The sequence below is a fragment of the Papio anubis genome, chromosome 1 (genome assembly GCF_008728515.1).
Source record: "Papio anubis isolate 15944 chromosome 1, Panubis1.0, whole genome shotgun sequence".
NCBI classification, from domain to species: domain Eukaryota; kingdom Metazoa; phylum Chordata; class Mammalia; order Primates; family Cercopithecidae; genus Papio; species Papio anubis.
Genome location: NC_044976.1, coordinates 115,239,610 through 115,256,352, shown reverse-complemented (window position 1 = coordinate 115,256,352; position 16,743 = coordinate 115,239,610). Strand labels below are relative to the sequence as shown.

Below are 16,743 nucleotides of genomic sequence, written 5' to 3'. Positions count from 1 at the left end.
GCACTGCTGAAGAGGGGCCAGTCCTTTAGTGGGGAAGAATGCAAATCAGGTTTTTAAGACTGAACAGCAGAACTCAACTCTGCCTCCTCCAGCTCTTATATCCAAAGCCTGTGGAACCCCTTCCAATTAACACCACAGAAGTCTGGTACTTCGGGCAGAGAGCTCAACCATGAACTGATTAGTATCCAACTCTTGCCAAAGGCTCATTTAAGACATCTGATAGCAGAAGGAGATGGCTTAATGTGCAGATTAACTAGCCATTCTGCTAGGTTCTCTGTTTTAGACATGTACTAAATTGGATCAACACAAAGCATCATTTGTCCCCCACAGTAATTCAACTTCTTACAGAAACCCTTCACACACTTAAGATTTATGTCCTCAGCTTTTATAGAGGGTGGATATAAGAAACATCCATTTAAACAATCATTTAGGGCCCTTTGTAAAAGAACAGTTGAAAGCCCTGTCCATTATGTTTTCCAATGCCCCAGAATGAAAGAGCACATGATAAATTCAGTGCCAAGAGAAAGTTTGTCTCTCTGAGAGAGTTTATGTTTTCCTTCCTCAGAGGAGAACTGTATAATCACATCTTTTTTTTTTTTTTTTTTTTTTTTTTGTCTCAACTCTTCAGAATTTCAGAGGCAATTTCAGTGCTCAAATATAATAACTAATTCATACCAACCACCTTGCAATATCTATTCTTCTTTTACCCTTTTGATCTTGATTTTTATGTTTCCTGCTTTAAATTGTACTTCATTTTGCAAGCCAACTTAAATCTTTTTTCTTTCCCTTCAAAGTAGGACATACACTCTAAGTAAAAGAGGTTTTTTCTCACCCTCTAAAAAATTATCATGATCCTCTCAATGGCTGCAAGTGCTCTGGACTTGCCAGACCCATTCACGCCATCGCCCTCTCTTCCTGCTTAGCACAGTGGAATTCTAGAAGACCCCAATCAGCTTCAACCCCCTCACCTAGCTCAGTACAAAAGCCCCAAGCAAATGAAGCCAAGAACTACCCAGCTCTTAGGACTATGCTCTGGAGTTTCAGGAGTGAAGCTGAGTCCCAAGGCCAAAAATATTTTCACATTGAACATTTAATGCATATAAGGTCCTTAGTCCAGTGCCTGGCACACAGTAGATAATAAATGGTAATTACTTTTTTTTTTTTTTTTGAGACGGAGTCTCGCTCTGTCGCCCAGGCTGGAGTATGGTGGCCGGATCTCAGCTCACTGCAAGCTCCGCCTCCCGGGTTCACGCCATTCTCCTGCCTCAGCCTCCCCAGTAGCTGGGACTACAGGCGCCCGCCACCTCGCCCGGCTATTTTGTATTTTTTAGTAGAGACAGGGTTTCACCAGGTTAGCCAGGATGGTCTCGATCTCCTGACCTCGTGATCTGCCCGTCTCAGCCTCCCAAAGTGCTGGGATTACAGGCTTGAGCCACTGCGCCCGGCCGTAATTACTCATTTTAATCTGCCAAGTGGCAAAACTGAGTTTTGCATCTTACCTGTGTGGCAAACCAGCCCTCTTGAGAACTTTTCTGTGACAACAGTCCAGAGTTACACGACCTGAGACCATCTATATAAACAGAGTGCTTGGCAGGTTGTCTATCTTTTTTGGTCACTTCTCAATTACCTTATATTTGTCCCAAGTTGTATGTGGTACGGTATCCATATGCATATACGTGCACGTTACATATCTAGAGACAACCATGGAGTGTCACGCCAGGCTCACTGGCTTCTGGACAGAGTCCAGCGGGGAATTCTTTGAGAAGGACCTGCTGCTGTGCTCATGCCCTACCCGCTCCTGACAAGCGTCCAAGCAGCTGTAGTGGTCTGAGTCATAGGCACAGTGAAGGAGGAGAAGATTTAAGAGGAACACAAAAGAAGAACGCAATTGTTTTTCATACCACTCGCACTTTCGTTAGGTTTACTCAGGGGCAAATATCTCTGAATATCCTAGGAGTTGAACATTACTGCTTTCCTAGCAATTCTAATTCTCCTATGCACAAATTTTACCAAGATTCATGTGTGGGTACTGGTTTATTTACCCACTCAGCTAATATTTATTGAGTGCTTATTACGTGCAAAGCACCGGGGAAGATGCAGGTTCTATATCTGTTAGCATCAGTCAGGGAAAAGCACACTGATGACTTTCACAATGGTAGTGGCACTCCATAGGAAAACAAATGACAGGATCCTTTGGATAATAACTGAGCCTCTTCCACAATTTAGTCACTTTATTTCTTTTCACCCTCTGGAGAACACAGCTACCAACAAATCCCTTCCAGTTAAAGGAGCCCATTTCTCCCAGAGCTCCCCTCCTGTTGTCTGACAGTCCCTGCATTTCCCCCCGGGTATGCCGGGATCAATGCACAAGTTCTTCAAAGAAGCCTCAAATTGGAGTGCAAGCAGCACTTTCAATGAAAAAAAAAAAAAAAAAAAAGTCCTCGAGCTGGGATTCAGAAGTTGAAGGGGGAGCAGGTACGGAGAGCCAGTGCTGGGATTTGACAGCACCATACAATACACCAAGGATCAGAGCTGTGAGACAAATTCAGCTCCAGAGATGAAAAATCTTCTTTTGGTGCTGACAACATCTGTTTTATTTTGAAGGTTGCTAAGGAGAGTTCTAGCTGGGCCAACATTGTTCCAGTTCAGTACTTCATAGTGACTCTCTTGCACGGGGTTCAGACGGCAGGAATAAAAAGCTCACCAGATAAACCCCGCTTCTTTCTTTTCAGATATCAAAGGATCACTTTGCTAACAGGGCTGATGAACACCCTGCCTCGTCTCCATCGGAATCGGATTGTCCCTTCTGCTTACTCTCATTGCTCTTCTCCCTGCCCCCGCTGTCTCCACTGGCCAACTCCCCATCTTTGCCAAATAAAGGCTTATTAGGGGGGAGAATAAAGAGAGTGAATATGCCACTAACCCAAAAGCAGATTTCCATGCAGAGATAAGGAAGAGATAAGTATGAGTTGAAGGTCATAGCAGAAGGATCAGACAAAGGAGGAAATGGTTTCCTGGCCTTTAAAGATCTGTTTTGCCTGCTAATAATCAGAGCAATGCCAAATGCCTTCATCAGGGCTCAGGCACTCATGGACAGTAGAGAGAGCAAAACGGGGGAGAATGTGATGGTAGGCCTGTCCCATCTCTGTAATAATGGAGGTGGGGAGCAAAGCTTTCCACACCCAGCTTGACCTCATCCCTCCTTTGATTACTTGCAATTATAAGGCATAACAAAAATTAGGAAAAGTTAGTGTACATTTTGCCGGGAGGGCAAACATTTAGGGAAAAAAGAGGTAGGGGAAGAGGAGCTTAGTATAAAATAAGAGGACATGCCAAAGATCTTCACATATACAGCAGGTTGTTATAAAATGGGTGGCAAGGTGGTCAACATTTGAGAGCCACGCTGCTCTTCCACTGGGGAAATTATAATCCGGAGTGAGAGCACCCACAAAACAAGCCAACAGAAGCAGGCGGGCCCTTTAGTTGTAACTGGTATATAAAGATATATTGTGGGATTCCAGGGTGTGACGTGAAAAAAAAAAAAAAAAAAAAAAAAAACACGCTTTCCAATAACTGAAGGAATTCTCTTTCTGCATTGGGTTTTGGAAAAGCACCAGCTCCTGCCAGGGAGCACCTAGGAGTCTAAGAGAAACAAACGAAGAATGGCAGCGTTCTCCCTCCAACAAAGATTCATTTCAAAGAGCCATTCAGCAGTGCCCTGACCCTGCAAATGTCGACAACAAAAGGAAACTATATACTCTCAAATGAGGGTATTGAGACAACTGAGGCCACATTATCTAAACATTTCCCTTGCCTGCCAGATTCTATTTCATCCCCAGCTTGGGATCTATCTGGGCCAAAGTATGCATGAACCAACAGAAATAATGTCAAAATAATGCAAAGTGCAGAGCCTCCTGAGATAACTCCTTCAGATAACTCCGAGGAGGGGTTAAGCTGGAGAGGTTAAGAGTCATTCTCCAAACCACTCACCTAGCCAGGTCACACCCACACCAGCTGGGGAAGACACGGCCTCTGCCACTTTGTGCCAGCTCCTGTTGTGTCCGGGTGCCCACAGGGACACGTGGCAGAAATAGTAGCCAGAGTTTTCTTTGCTAACATCCCGAACCAATAAATGGTAGGAGCGTGCATCCACATGACTCAAAGCAATGTGAGGCGAGCTGTGCACCAGGGAATCACGGTCAAGCCGCGCCAACACGCGGGAGCCAGGTAGGGTGCTGTCAGGTGTCCTGCTGAAGGACCATGTCACCTCGGGCCGGACGTCATCTGCTCGGTCTGTTGTGATGTTACAGGTCAGGTCCAGTTCCTTTCCTTCAGCCACAGACACATTCTTGGGCACAGCTGCTCGCAGAACTTGAAAATGAAAAACAAATACATCTAGGTAATCGATTATGTTTGCCCCTTCTATTCTCCACCCTCTTTAGAGCATCTCCTTTTAAGTTCTTATTTACAGTATTAAAGTTAGAAGGCTTTGTACAGTTGTAAGTGCTTGAGAATTATTTAATGAATAAATTAACAGAACATACCACATTTCTTTTTATTTTATAAAAACAATAGCCACAAACATTTATATATACCTGCTATATATGCCAGGCAGTGTTTTGAGTGTTTTACATATAATAATCCTCAAAACAACCCTAAGAGGTAGGTACTACTATTATCCTAATTTTACTATGAGGAAATTGAAGCACAGAGAAGTTAAGTAACTTGCCCAAGGTCACACAGCTGATAGGTGGCACAGATGGAATCCAAATCCAGGCTATCTGCCTTTAGAAACTCTGCTCCAACCTGCACGTTATGCACATGTACCCTAGAACTTAAAGTATAATAATAATAATAATAATAATAAAGAAACTCTGCTCTTCACTGTTATGCTATCTTTTGATAAGCAGTCTACTGAAGACTACAAAACTAGCCGGGCGCGGTGGCTCACGCCTGTAATCCCAGCACTTTGGGAGGCCGAGACGGGTGGATCACGAGGTCAGGAGATCGAGACCATCCTGGCTAACATGGTGAAACCTTGTCTCTACTAAAAAAAATACAAAAAATTAGCTGGGCTTGGTGGCAGGCGCCTGTAGTCCCAGCTACTCAGGAGGCTGAGGCAGGAGAATGGCGTGAACCTGGGAGGCAGAGCTTGCAGTGAGCCGAGATCACGCCAGTGCACTCCAGCCTGGGTGTGACAGAGACTCTGTCTCAAAAAAAAAAAAAAGACTATAAAACTAAAATTATACATTCTCCATGTGCATGATGAAACTTGGGTGATTTTACAGAAAAGGAAGGTTTGGTTCTGACTGGTACATATTGTTAACTGGGGGCTAGGGAATAGGGCAGCAGAAGTGAGGGTGAAACTGTCTAAGGGATAAATGGGAAAAATCCTAACAGAAGGGCCAGGAAAGTGAAACCAGACAATTTTCCTTGAGTCAAGTCTTCAAAATGTAATGTACTGAGAGTATCATTTATTTCTTAGCTATACCCACATAAAAGCCAATCATAAAACATATCCTAAAACTAAAATACGATGATTTTTCGATTATCTGCACTACTGTCCTTTCTCATTAGTGTGGATAATTAAAAGCAGACTATATTTAGATGAAGTATTTAGTGTCACAGATTCAAGACAGATCTAGTTCCAGCATTCCCCTGTCAAAGCTTTCACGTGGAAACATTTCATTCTATTCAGAAGATTTTAAAAGAGCATCTGTAATCTGAGTAGAAAAACATCAACTTGTGAAATGCCCGGGAACAATTACTTAGATGACAAGTACCAAGCACCTCCCAGGGGATTCAAGCAGAGGCACGGCCCTGGCCTTCTAGCAAGTCGCTGGCATCAACAGCATTGCACTGGCCCCAGTAAGTTCAGGGACCCAATTCAGAAAAGACCAACTCCAAAGTCCATGCTCTTTGGCGTAAATTACTTTCATATGAATATGTCCAAAGCCTGACAATATTTCAAACAAATATTTCAAGTCAAGTTCAAGATCCATCTAGACAGAAGACAGAAAATGAGGTGGGCACAGTATTAGAAAAGGGAATTTAAAAGTTCATTTTCTCCTTCCACCTAGTCTTATTCTTTCTCTCCCTCACCTCTTTAAAGGGGCCAAAAGTAACCTGAGGGTATCATTTGAGAGGACTAAGTATGGAAACTGCTGCCCTGAGCCAGGCTCTGCAGTTTGAACCATTCTACAGTCAAAGCTTGTGGCCAGAAACCCTGGAATCCTGCTGCAGTCACCTCTGCCAGGACTTCAGCTACTGGAAGTAAAAGACGACGCAGGAGGGAGTCGGGTCAGTGAAGAAGTACTTAACAAGCAGCTGTGGACTCTTTGGATGGAGAAAACAGAGTCTCAGGTTCAGAAAATATTGGCAGGGATGTCTCTTCAGCTGTGTAGTTCACTTTGTAATTTTCTCTGTGTAAGTGGCTCAATATCTTGTCACATCACTAACCAGAGGTCCCACACATTCTGGATTTGGGAGTTTACTGCTGGGAGACAGGATGGAGTAGGTTAAAGGAAAATAAAGGACCAGTTCTAAGTATTTGTAATGAAAGAAGGGACCTCAGACAAAGCCTGTGGTGGGGCAGGTTCTCTGTCCGTGAATATAACTAAATCCATAAATCAGACACAAAGTTTGCAGTAACCAGACCACTCCCATGACAGGGAGGAGGGGCTGGAGAGGAGGCTCACTGCCACATGGGTAGCACAGCTTCACTCTGTGCCATTTATCATAACAATGTGATAAGAATATATAAGCAGCCAGCTACGGATAGTGCAGGTGTGCACAAGAAGAGAAGGACCATAAGCCTAGTGTGGCGGTTCTTAGCCTGGGGTCCACAAAGAGAATTCAGAGAGTCTATGAACTTGGATGGGAAAAAACTCCATCTTTGTTTTTATTAATCTGCACCTGAAATATAGCATCTCCTCCCACTGTGAAAGTAAGCAACAAACCAGTATAGTATTGCCTGTGTCTGGGACTACCCCAAATAGAAATCACAGATACCTTCCCATCACATTACAGTTGCTGCAGACATCCTGAAATATCATGTATACTCATTACTATTCAGAAAGTACAGTTGTCGTTAAGCCTGCCACTATCTTATTATCAATGCACTAATAAAGCTACATAATATTACTACAAAACCAATTTGCTTTACAAGCATTTTGATAACTTTCTATATAATTATTTTCCTTTGTCATTTTGTGTACTGTATTTTATGAATTAAAACATGGTAATTCTGAGAAAAGGTCTGCAGGTTTCAAAAGGCTGTCGAAAAGTCTCATGGCACAGAAAGATTATGAACGCTGTTTCATCTGAGAGCCAGATATTACCTGCCTAATAAGTTCAGAGTGTTCAAGTCTCTTAGGTAGATATTACAGGTCTTGTGGTGTGTTTGAAACAAAGAAATGTCTTTACAATTCATATTCTTTCATAAAAGTGTAACTTTCTACAAAGCTGAAACTCTTAACTCTTCTGCCTCATTAAAAGAGTTGTTTGATGCAAGTTTAATATACAGAGGTTTCTTAGGGCAGATTCCAGAGCAATCACTTCTGATCAGGAAGGTAACCTAAGTCCATCTGGAAAGCGATTTCTGCAGCCACTGGAGCCCAGATTGACTGGTAATGAGCAGCTCCTTTCCTCGATGGCCACAGTCACTCAAGAACTTCAGACCTGCTTTTACACCACCCACTTTTCCAAATCCAGGTTCTGTGCTGTGGTATAAGTGCAGAGTAAAGAGCTCAGGACAATGCAGCTTCAGAGACAAAATATTCCCCCTGCGTATTGTTTCCTGCTTTCCTTCCCGTCTGAACAACAGAGATGCCACATATTCACATTCATGCTCAGGAAATGAGTCCACCAAGGTCTTCCCAGTTTAAAAAACAGAAGGCAGCAGCAACAGCAGCAAAGTACTCTGAGATCTGAAGATGTCAGACTCGCAGAAAACCAAGGATATCCATTCATCCTGAGCAATGACATTGCCCTGCCTTGGTCTCTATACACTGTCTCTGTGAAGCCTGAAGCTCCACAGTCCATGGGAACAAGCCTCAAATACCTCTGACCTAAGGGCCCAGAACAGAGCTGAGCACACAGTAGGTTCTCCATTGATGCTGGCTGGACAATGAGTCAACAATAGCATATTTTCCTTTTATTTTTATGTGTTTTCTAAAACGCATTTTGTATTTTCTTAATTACTTCTATAACTGCAGTAGATGGTTGGGAAACAAAAAAAAACGCTGATTCACAGATGACAGGACAAAGGGCTTCTTGTATAGACCCCATGACTGGATGCTCCTATGGTCTGTATGACACAGGAAAGCAAGTGGCCCTGCTCTGGAGAGCTCCTTCCACTACCAGGAAAGGCACATCTGAGGGGACCGAAGGGCAGGCCTACAGGATACAAGTTAGATGAAAGGTTTTGGGATGAGCCAGGCACACACCCCAACAGCTGCAGAGAAAGGCAGGTCCAAGGACTCAGGAAACACCAAATCCGATAAAGCTTAGGGGGCAGGGTGTGGCACCTTCACCCTAAAGCCCCACTGAACACCAAGCCCCACCTAATCTGGCTGAGGGACTGCGGCACCTAAACTCTGAATGAAAGATCTGCCTTCGTGTTACATGCAGGCTGTGGTTTTCCATGGACATGAATTTAGATAAAAACAGCTGCGAAGCAAAACAACAGGCATCCTCAGCACAAAACAAATGCACCCCCATACACACCTCCAGCCTCTCAACACCCTACTCCCTTCTCCCCTAAAAATAAGGCCTCACATGGGAAGCAGAAACAGTTGTCAGAAGGCCATGGGGCTCCCTGGCCCAGTTCTTTATACCACTATCATTAGTCACAAAATAACAGCACCTATAATGCATCGTTTCCGGCTCACCTGTCGGCTGGATCACCACGGTGGCAACTTCTACGGCCTTTTCTTGGATTTCCTGCCAGTTGCCCTGCTCGGCGATCCACTCGCTGACGATACACCTGTAGGAGCCCTGGTCGGCGGACAGAGCCCGGGACACGGAGAGGCGGTAGGCATCACTGCCCACAGTGTCGAGGCGCACGTCCCCACTGTGGTAGCGCTGCTCATACCCCAGGCCCGGGTGGAACCTTCCCTCGTGGGTCAGGGCGAGCACGTTCCGCCGGGCCGGGCCGCGGTGCAGCTCCCACAGCAGCGCCAGGTGCGTGTGCAGCGGCGAGGCGGAGGCGGCGGTGCAGCGCAGCTCGAAGGGCTCCCCCTCCCGCAGGCTCAGGCTCGGCGGGGGACGCGCGCTGGGTCCCACGTGCAGGGAGTCGGCCAGCACTGCGGAGACACAAAGCTGGGTCAGCAGCCCGTCCACACCGACCCCAGCCAGCAAGGGCCAGTCCACCGCTGCAACCACAATTTCCTCCTTCCTCCCCCATTCCAGGGCCCGGATGGGCACGTTTTCCCATTTGGATTTATCTGTAATCTCAATTGACTTTCTGACTTGAAAAAGAAAAATAAAGGTACCAAAAAACCCCATGCTAGAAGTGGATGGTGAAAACTCCCTGTGGGAGTCGTGCCTTGGGGATGGGATGTGCTTCTGCCACCCTTAAGGAAAGTTACTTTACCCCTCTGTGCCTCAGTTTCCTAAAAGGGGTATGACAGCTGGACCTTTGTCATAGAGTTGGCATGAGAGTTAAGTTAAACAGGGCAAGTTCCCAGGACCATGCCTGGCACTCAGCAGTCATGATAAAACATTGGGTATGACTGTCAAACATTTCTTTGGTTAGGACTAGGGCTAGGGTAGGGAGCCCGCAGAATCTGCAGATAAAGTGACCTTCTAGACTTAAAGTAGCAAGATCCACCGGGGAGAAAGGATGGCATGAGCTGCCTGTGGCTTGCAGCCTGGGGAATGACCAAGAATGTCCAGGGTGAACACAGCATATCCACATGATAGGAACCGGCCCAGGCACTTCTACAGTCTAGAAAAAGGGGGCGGTGATCAAGTAAGTATCGCTGGTGTATTCAGGAAAAAAGCAGTAAGCGATGGATACTGCTACTCTGGTAACCAGAAAGGGGGCCACTACCAAGGAGCAGGAAACATCAGGCTTGTCAATGAGCTGGCTAAGAGGACCCTCCAACACCACTATTCATCATCTCTTTGGTTTTTTTCCCCCAATTCCACACTCAGAAACTAATTCAGTGTCCTTGAGAAGGGGCTATTCTAGATAACATTTAAAAGCTGCTACATTTTTAGGAGGACGCATCCCGAAGACCCATCTCTACTGCAAAATAAATATAATGACCTTCTAGTATATATGTATCAGTCTGTGAGTCTGGCTAATATGACTCAGTTCTCAAGGCCAGCTCATCTCTCAGAGCACAGATGAATGGTTTCAAGAGCCATGAAGCTGCAGGCCAGGCAGACCCTGGACCACACATGGCAACCATCAGAGGCTCCACCTGGGCAGCAGTCAGTCTCTCTCATGGTCATCCATTGCTTTCCTCACCCAAGAAAGGCCTCCTCTTGTGCCTCCTGCCTTCCACAGACAGCAGAAGAGGCTGAAAGACACTGGAGGAAGTGGGATGGGGGTAGGGGAATTCTCCCCTTACCCTCCCTCCCACTCAAGAGGAGACTCCAAGGGGATACAAGTGTGCGTCTGGCTTAACGAAAAGGTGGCATGTGGCATTATTTAGCTCCAATACCAGAGTGTCTTTTTCTAAAAAACATGTCCGGGATTTTCTACAGGAATAAAGAGGTAGGTTGGGTGTTTCATTACTTCTTTAATGGACATGGCAGTTTTATCCCCTGATGAGTCTAGTGAGGGAACAGTCTCTGAGCTATGGTAGGGTTGTACAAGTCATGAGGGAATGAATGCCTCAATCAACCCTCGCTTTTTATATCACCATGTGCATTTTCTACTTTCTGATAATTACATACATTCTGACCCAGACATAAATCCTTTTGGGAACAAGGCAGGGTACAAATAAATGCATAATTAAGTAACAATAACAACAAATTGTAATGTTTCTATTTTCTTAGCCCCAAATTAAAATGATTTGTTCTTGCTCGTTTACTAATTAGCTGTGTGATTTTAGGCAAGTAATTAACCTATGCTCTTCCATTTTCTCATGTATAAATTAGGGAAATATTCTGCCCTATTTTGATTGGGTTCAGAGAATTGAATGTGTGAGTACATCTAAAAGGACTTGGAAAATGAAACAAACAAACAAAACCCCCAAAACAAATCCCAAAACATTCCAGGTACATAAGGTGTAATTATTTGCAAAGCTAGGTCAATAAGCTAGTAGAGACCACATCTTCTTTCTCTACATATAACACATACAACTTCTGGTACAAACACGTACTTTTAAATCATGAAAGTCACAGAGAAAGACATGAACTTTGAAGTGCCTGTTATTCCCACAAACCTGAGCATCATTAACATGACCATCCCCTTCCTGTCACTAACCACTGAATGCTTACCATGGCACTGCTCTAAGGCTTTACACCTGGTAACTCACCTGTCCTCACAACCTTTAAGGTTAGAGGAGGAAGCTGAGGCATGTCACATGCCCACAGCCATGCAGCTGACAAGTAGTAGAGCCAGCAACTGGACTAAACAAGCACAGGCAACCTCACTCCAGAGCCAGCTCTCCACCACCGCATCATGCTGCCTCCACCTCACTGGGCATAGGGTGGCTCAGAACCATACTGGAGTGAAGAGAAAGGGCCCTCTAAGGTCATCTGGCCCATCCCTGCCTTTAATCAGGTAAGTCATGATTATTCCCCTGGACAGAGGAGGGAGCAGAGCCTCAGAGAAATTAAGTCTCTTGACAAAGTCAACCACAGCCCAGGGGCAGAGAAAGGTGTGGCCCCTGGCATAACAAGCCCATGTGAGGACTGTACCTTTAACCTGTACTGTGTCCTCATAGTTTCCCTGGACAGTGGCATCTGTGCTGGGGGTTGAACATTTGTAGTGGCCTTGGTCTGAAGGCTGGACGTTCTTTATGTGGAGCTCCACGGCGTCGTTGGCAGTCCGCCTTAACAGGATCTCGCCCCTCTGCAGCCGCTCCTGGTACAGCTGGGCTGGGAACCCCACCTCCCAGGTGCTTGCAAGCTCCACAAAACTGCTCCCCAAAGATGAGAAGCTCCAGTCAAAGTTTTGCTCACTGGGGCCATCATAGTCACTGACGTTGCAGGGGATGACCAGCTCAGTGCCCACCACTCGAACCAGGGTCCCTGTGGGGACTCTCACCACACGGCCTCGACAAAGAGCTGCAATGATAAGAGATGAAAGGCAGGTCTTTAATCACAGGAAGTCTTCCCAGGACAAATGTGGCAAACCTGTGGATGCTCCTGCTCACAGGCATGGCAGAAATGTGATAGCCAAACCACCAGGGAAAATGTGTCTATGCAGAAGGTTAAGCCTGTCCCTTAAATAATGAGCCAGGAATGCAACCTCAAAATGAGCACCTCTCACACAACCAGTTTCCCAGGACTAAGAGGGAGGAAGATAAGCATTAAAAGCAGGTTGACCGTAAACCTCAATAGTTTCTTCCCTCCAGTTACTATTTAACACACCCTAACCACTCGATGTGATGTAAAACTATTTTAGGTTTTGTGTGAAAGAAAAGCGCACAGCTAGTCAAGTGTTTACATTTCTGCCCACCCTATATCAGCCCTCATCCCTAGAGACCATTATTCCCTGGGGCTCCTGAGACCTGATTTACAATGACGGATGCCAATTTTTAAATCCTAGAGCAGCCTGCTGATAAAATGATTTAACTCCTGTTATCTGACATTGCCTATAAATTAATTTTAAAATATGATGATTTTACCAAGTATTAATTTTCTATTTTCTGGCTCATTTCCTTCTCTACTCTTTGTTCTGATCTAAATTCAGAATGAGGATGGGGAAGCACAAAGGGAGAGAGGCAGGCTGGTTGCTGGGTGTTCTTAGGAATGCAGCAGCTGGTTGCCGGGGATAAGCCCAGTGGACACAGACAAGACTTCACTAGCTTTTCCTTCCCTAAGAGTGTGCAATTCCCAGGCCTCTCTGGTAGGGACCCTACGACTGGCACCTGTGAGTCCTTTAAGATGTCTCCACTGCAATCAACTTCAGCATGATTTTGCAGTGTATTTACTACCTGTTTAGCATTTCAATTGCACCAAATAAACACGTATGGCTCCTTCTTGATGTTCTTGCAACAATATATAAAAGAGAAAGTACGTCTGAAATCAAGGAGACCTAAGTTTCAATCTGAGACCTCTCTTACCTTTGACTTCTGCCACTATGAATTGGGACAAGAAGGCTTCACTGAGTTAATGAAATAAAATGTCTAGGTGAGAGTCTGCCATGTAATAAGGGCTCCAGGAAACGGGAACCTTTTATTAATATTGTATGTTTATCATTTTTTATAGGTTGAACTGTGTCCCCATCCAAAATTCCTATGTGAAACTTCTAGCCCCCAGTACCCCAGAATGCGACCATATTTGGCAGCAGGGTTGTCACAGATAGAATTAGTTGTGATGAGGTCATACTGGAATAGGGTGAGCCCCTAATCCAATATGACTGTATCCTTAAAAAGTGGGTAATTTGGACACACACATGCCCACAGGGAGAACGCCACATGAAGATAAGGCAGAGATTAAGCAGATATGGCTACAAGCCAAGGACCGCCACAAATTGCCAGCAAGCCACCAGAAGCTAAGGGAGAAGCATGGAACAGATTCTCCCTGTCAGCCCTCTGCAGGAACCGCTCCCGACACCTTGATCTTAGACTTCTGGCATTGTGAGGCAACAAATGTCTGTTTAAGCAACCTGGTTCATGGTACTTTGTTGCGGCAGCTCTAGCAAACTAATCTACTACTGCCACTGTTTTTTCACGGGTTTAATTCATGTTTTCAAATTCTGGGTTGCCACCCTTTAGTGGCTTGTGAAATGAATTTATAGTAGTCGTGACCAGCATGTGCATGTTTTTAAAGACAAAATTAAACCAAATAGAAAATACTAAATATTAGTACATTGCATTTAGTAAGAGATAAATATTGTTTCATTACATTTTGTTAAGTTAACAAAAGTATGTGTGTACCAGAAGATGATGACAACCTTATACCTTAATTTGAGTCACGGTTAAAAAAAAAAGATCACCGTGTTAAAGCTATCTCATTTTCTCCACCTATTATTATTTACTTTGAGAAGCGAAACAGGAAGTATCCATGTAAGAAAAAAGGTGATGGGGAAGAGTGTGCGTTCTGAGAAGGGGCTAACTGACTGCCTTCCCCTCCCAGCCCATCTGGGGGGCAGGTCCAGACTGAACTCCAGCTCAAAGAAAAGTTGCTGAACCCTAAATCACATTACTCTCCCTAAAAATAAAATAAAGTTATGGGTGCTGGCAACTTAGAAGAACTATGGGTCACATATCTTTCTGCAGAGAATGATTGAACCAACCCCACATACTGTTGAGGAGTAGTGCTGGAATGTGATACTTCTTTCTTTCCTTCCATCTATCTTTCCTTCCTTCCTTTTCTTCCCTTCTTTCTTTCTTTCCCCCTTCTTTTACTCCCTTCCTTTCTCTTCCCTTCTTCCTTCCTTCCTTTTTTTTTTTTTTTTGTTGTTGCCCAGGCTGGAGTGCAGTGGCATGATCACAGCTCCCTGCAGCCTCAACCTTCTGAGCTAATGCGATCCTCCCACCTCAGCCTCATGAGTAGCTGGGACCACAGGTGCACACCACCACACCCAGCTATTTTTCCACTTTTTCATAGAGATGGGGTCTCGCTATTTCGCCCAGGCTGGTCTCAAACTCCCAGGTTCAAGCAATCCTCCAACCTTGGCCTCCCACGGTGCTGAGATGATAGGCATGAGCCAGCCCACCTAGCCCATGCTACTTCTAAGGCAATTCAGTGGCTCAGGATGACACCCTGACCTCACACCTGTTAATTCTGGCAACCATGAGGCAGACCCGCAGTGGCTGCCCAGCTTTAACTGTCTTAGATGAAGCTGACAGTACCCCCAGTCCCACATATGGGCACTGGGGCTAAAACCAGGTAAATCAGAATTCTCCTGGCTCTTTTTTGCTGAAGCTTCTTAGAGGCTTTAGCTTCCAGTGGAATCAAGGTAATATAAAGATGATGTACTCTAAACTGCACATAGGTGGGTCTCCTGACCATGAGGATAAGTCTAGACCCAGGCCCAGGACCCAGCACCTGAACGACAGAGGTCAGAAAGCCACCCCAGTCACTGCCGAATGGCAGCATCTGAGCTGTTGGATCCAGTCATGCCTTCTATACCATTCCCAACGCAATCGAACACGCACTCTCTTGTGCAAGAATGTACACCCACACATACACACAACCCCACACCCCTTTCCCTGGACATTTTAGTTTATTGCAATTCCATTCATCCCCACTTATGTTTGTTTTCTAAAATTTCTGTTTGTTTTGAAACAGAGTCCCACTCTGTCACCCAGGCTGGAGTGTAGTGGCACAACTGTAGCTCACTCAACTCCTGGACTCAAACGATCTTCCTACCTCAGCTTCTTGGGCAGCTGGGACTAAAGGCGCCATAACACCATGCCCAGCTAGTCTTTAAAAATTTTTTGTAGAGATGGGGTCTTGCTAGGTTGGTCTCAAAATCTTGGCCTTGTGATATGGTTTGGCTATGTCCCCACCCAAATCTCGTCTTGAATTCCCATGTGTTGTGGGAGGGACCCAGTGGGAGGTAACTGAATCATGGGGGCAGGTCTTTTTCGTGCTGTTCTCATGATAATGAATAAGTCTCACGAGATCTGATGGTTATAAAAAGGGGAGTTTCCCTACATAAGCCCTTTTCTCTTTGCCTGCCGCCATCCACGTAAGGTGGGACTTGCTCCTCCTTGCCTTCTGCCATGATTGTGAGGCTTCCCCAGCCATGTGGACTGTAAGTCCAATTAAACCTTTCTTTTGTAAATTGCCCAGTCTTGAGTATGTCTTTAACGGAAGCAATGAAAATGGACTGATACAGTAAATTGGCACCAGTAGAGTGGGGTGTTGCTGAAAAGATACCCAAAAATGTGGAAGCAATTTTGGAACTGGATAACAGGCAGAGGTTGAACAGTTTGGAGGGCTCAGAAGAAGACAGGAAAATGTGGGAAAGTTTGGAACTTCCTAGAGACTTGTTGAACGGCTTTGACCAAAAGCCTGATAACGATATGGACAATAAGGTCCCAGGTGAGGTGGTCGCAGATGGAGATTAGGAACTTGTTGGGAACTGGAGCAAAGGTGACTCTCGTTATGTTTTAGCAAAGAGAATGGCAGCATTTTGCCCCTGCCCTAGAGACCTGTGGGACTTTGAACTCGATGATTTAGGGTATCTGGTGGAAGAAATTTCTAAGCAGCAAAGCATTCAAGAGGTGGCTTGGGTGCTATTAAAGGCATTCAGTTTTATAAGGGAAGCAGAGCATAAAAGTTTGGAAAATTTACCTGACAATGTAATAGAAAAGAAAAATCCATTTTCTGAGAAGAAATTCAAGCCAGCTGTAGAAATCTGCAATAAGTAACGAGCAGCCTAATGTTAATCCCTCAGACAATGGGGAAAATGTCTCCAGGGCATGTCAGAGGTCTTCATGGCAGCCCCTCCCATTACAAACCAGAGTAGAAAAAGTGGTTTCATGGGCCGGGCCCAGGGTCCCTGTGCTGTGTGCAGCCTAGGGACTTGGTGCTGCTCCAGCCATGGCTGAAAGGGGCCAATGCAGAGCTTGGGACACGGCTTCAGAGTGTGCAAGCCCCAAGCCT

The 16,743-nt window shown here is 45.2% G+C and overlaps 1 protein-coding gene across 1 annotated transcript in view; it reads right to left on the bottom strand.

Annotated features, from left to right (window-relative positions):
- The window catches only part of PTGFRN (prostaglandin F2 receptor inhibitor), a 78,390-nt gene that overhangs the window by 31,314 nt on the left and 30,333 nt on the right, over positions 1-16,743 (bottom strand). Inside the window, exons 2-4 of the mRNA XM_003892470.5 lie at positions 11,878-12,246; positions 8,892-9,305; positions 3,991-4,371 (exon numbers count right to left, since the gene is read on the bottom strand). Coding sequence (XP_003892519.1) covers positions 3,991-4,371; positions 8,892-9,305; positions 11,878-12,246 — 1,164 coding nt within the window. The remainder of the gene's footprint in view (positions 1-3,990; positions 4,372-8,891; positions 9,306-11,877; positions 12,247-16,743) is intronic.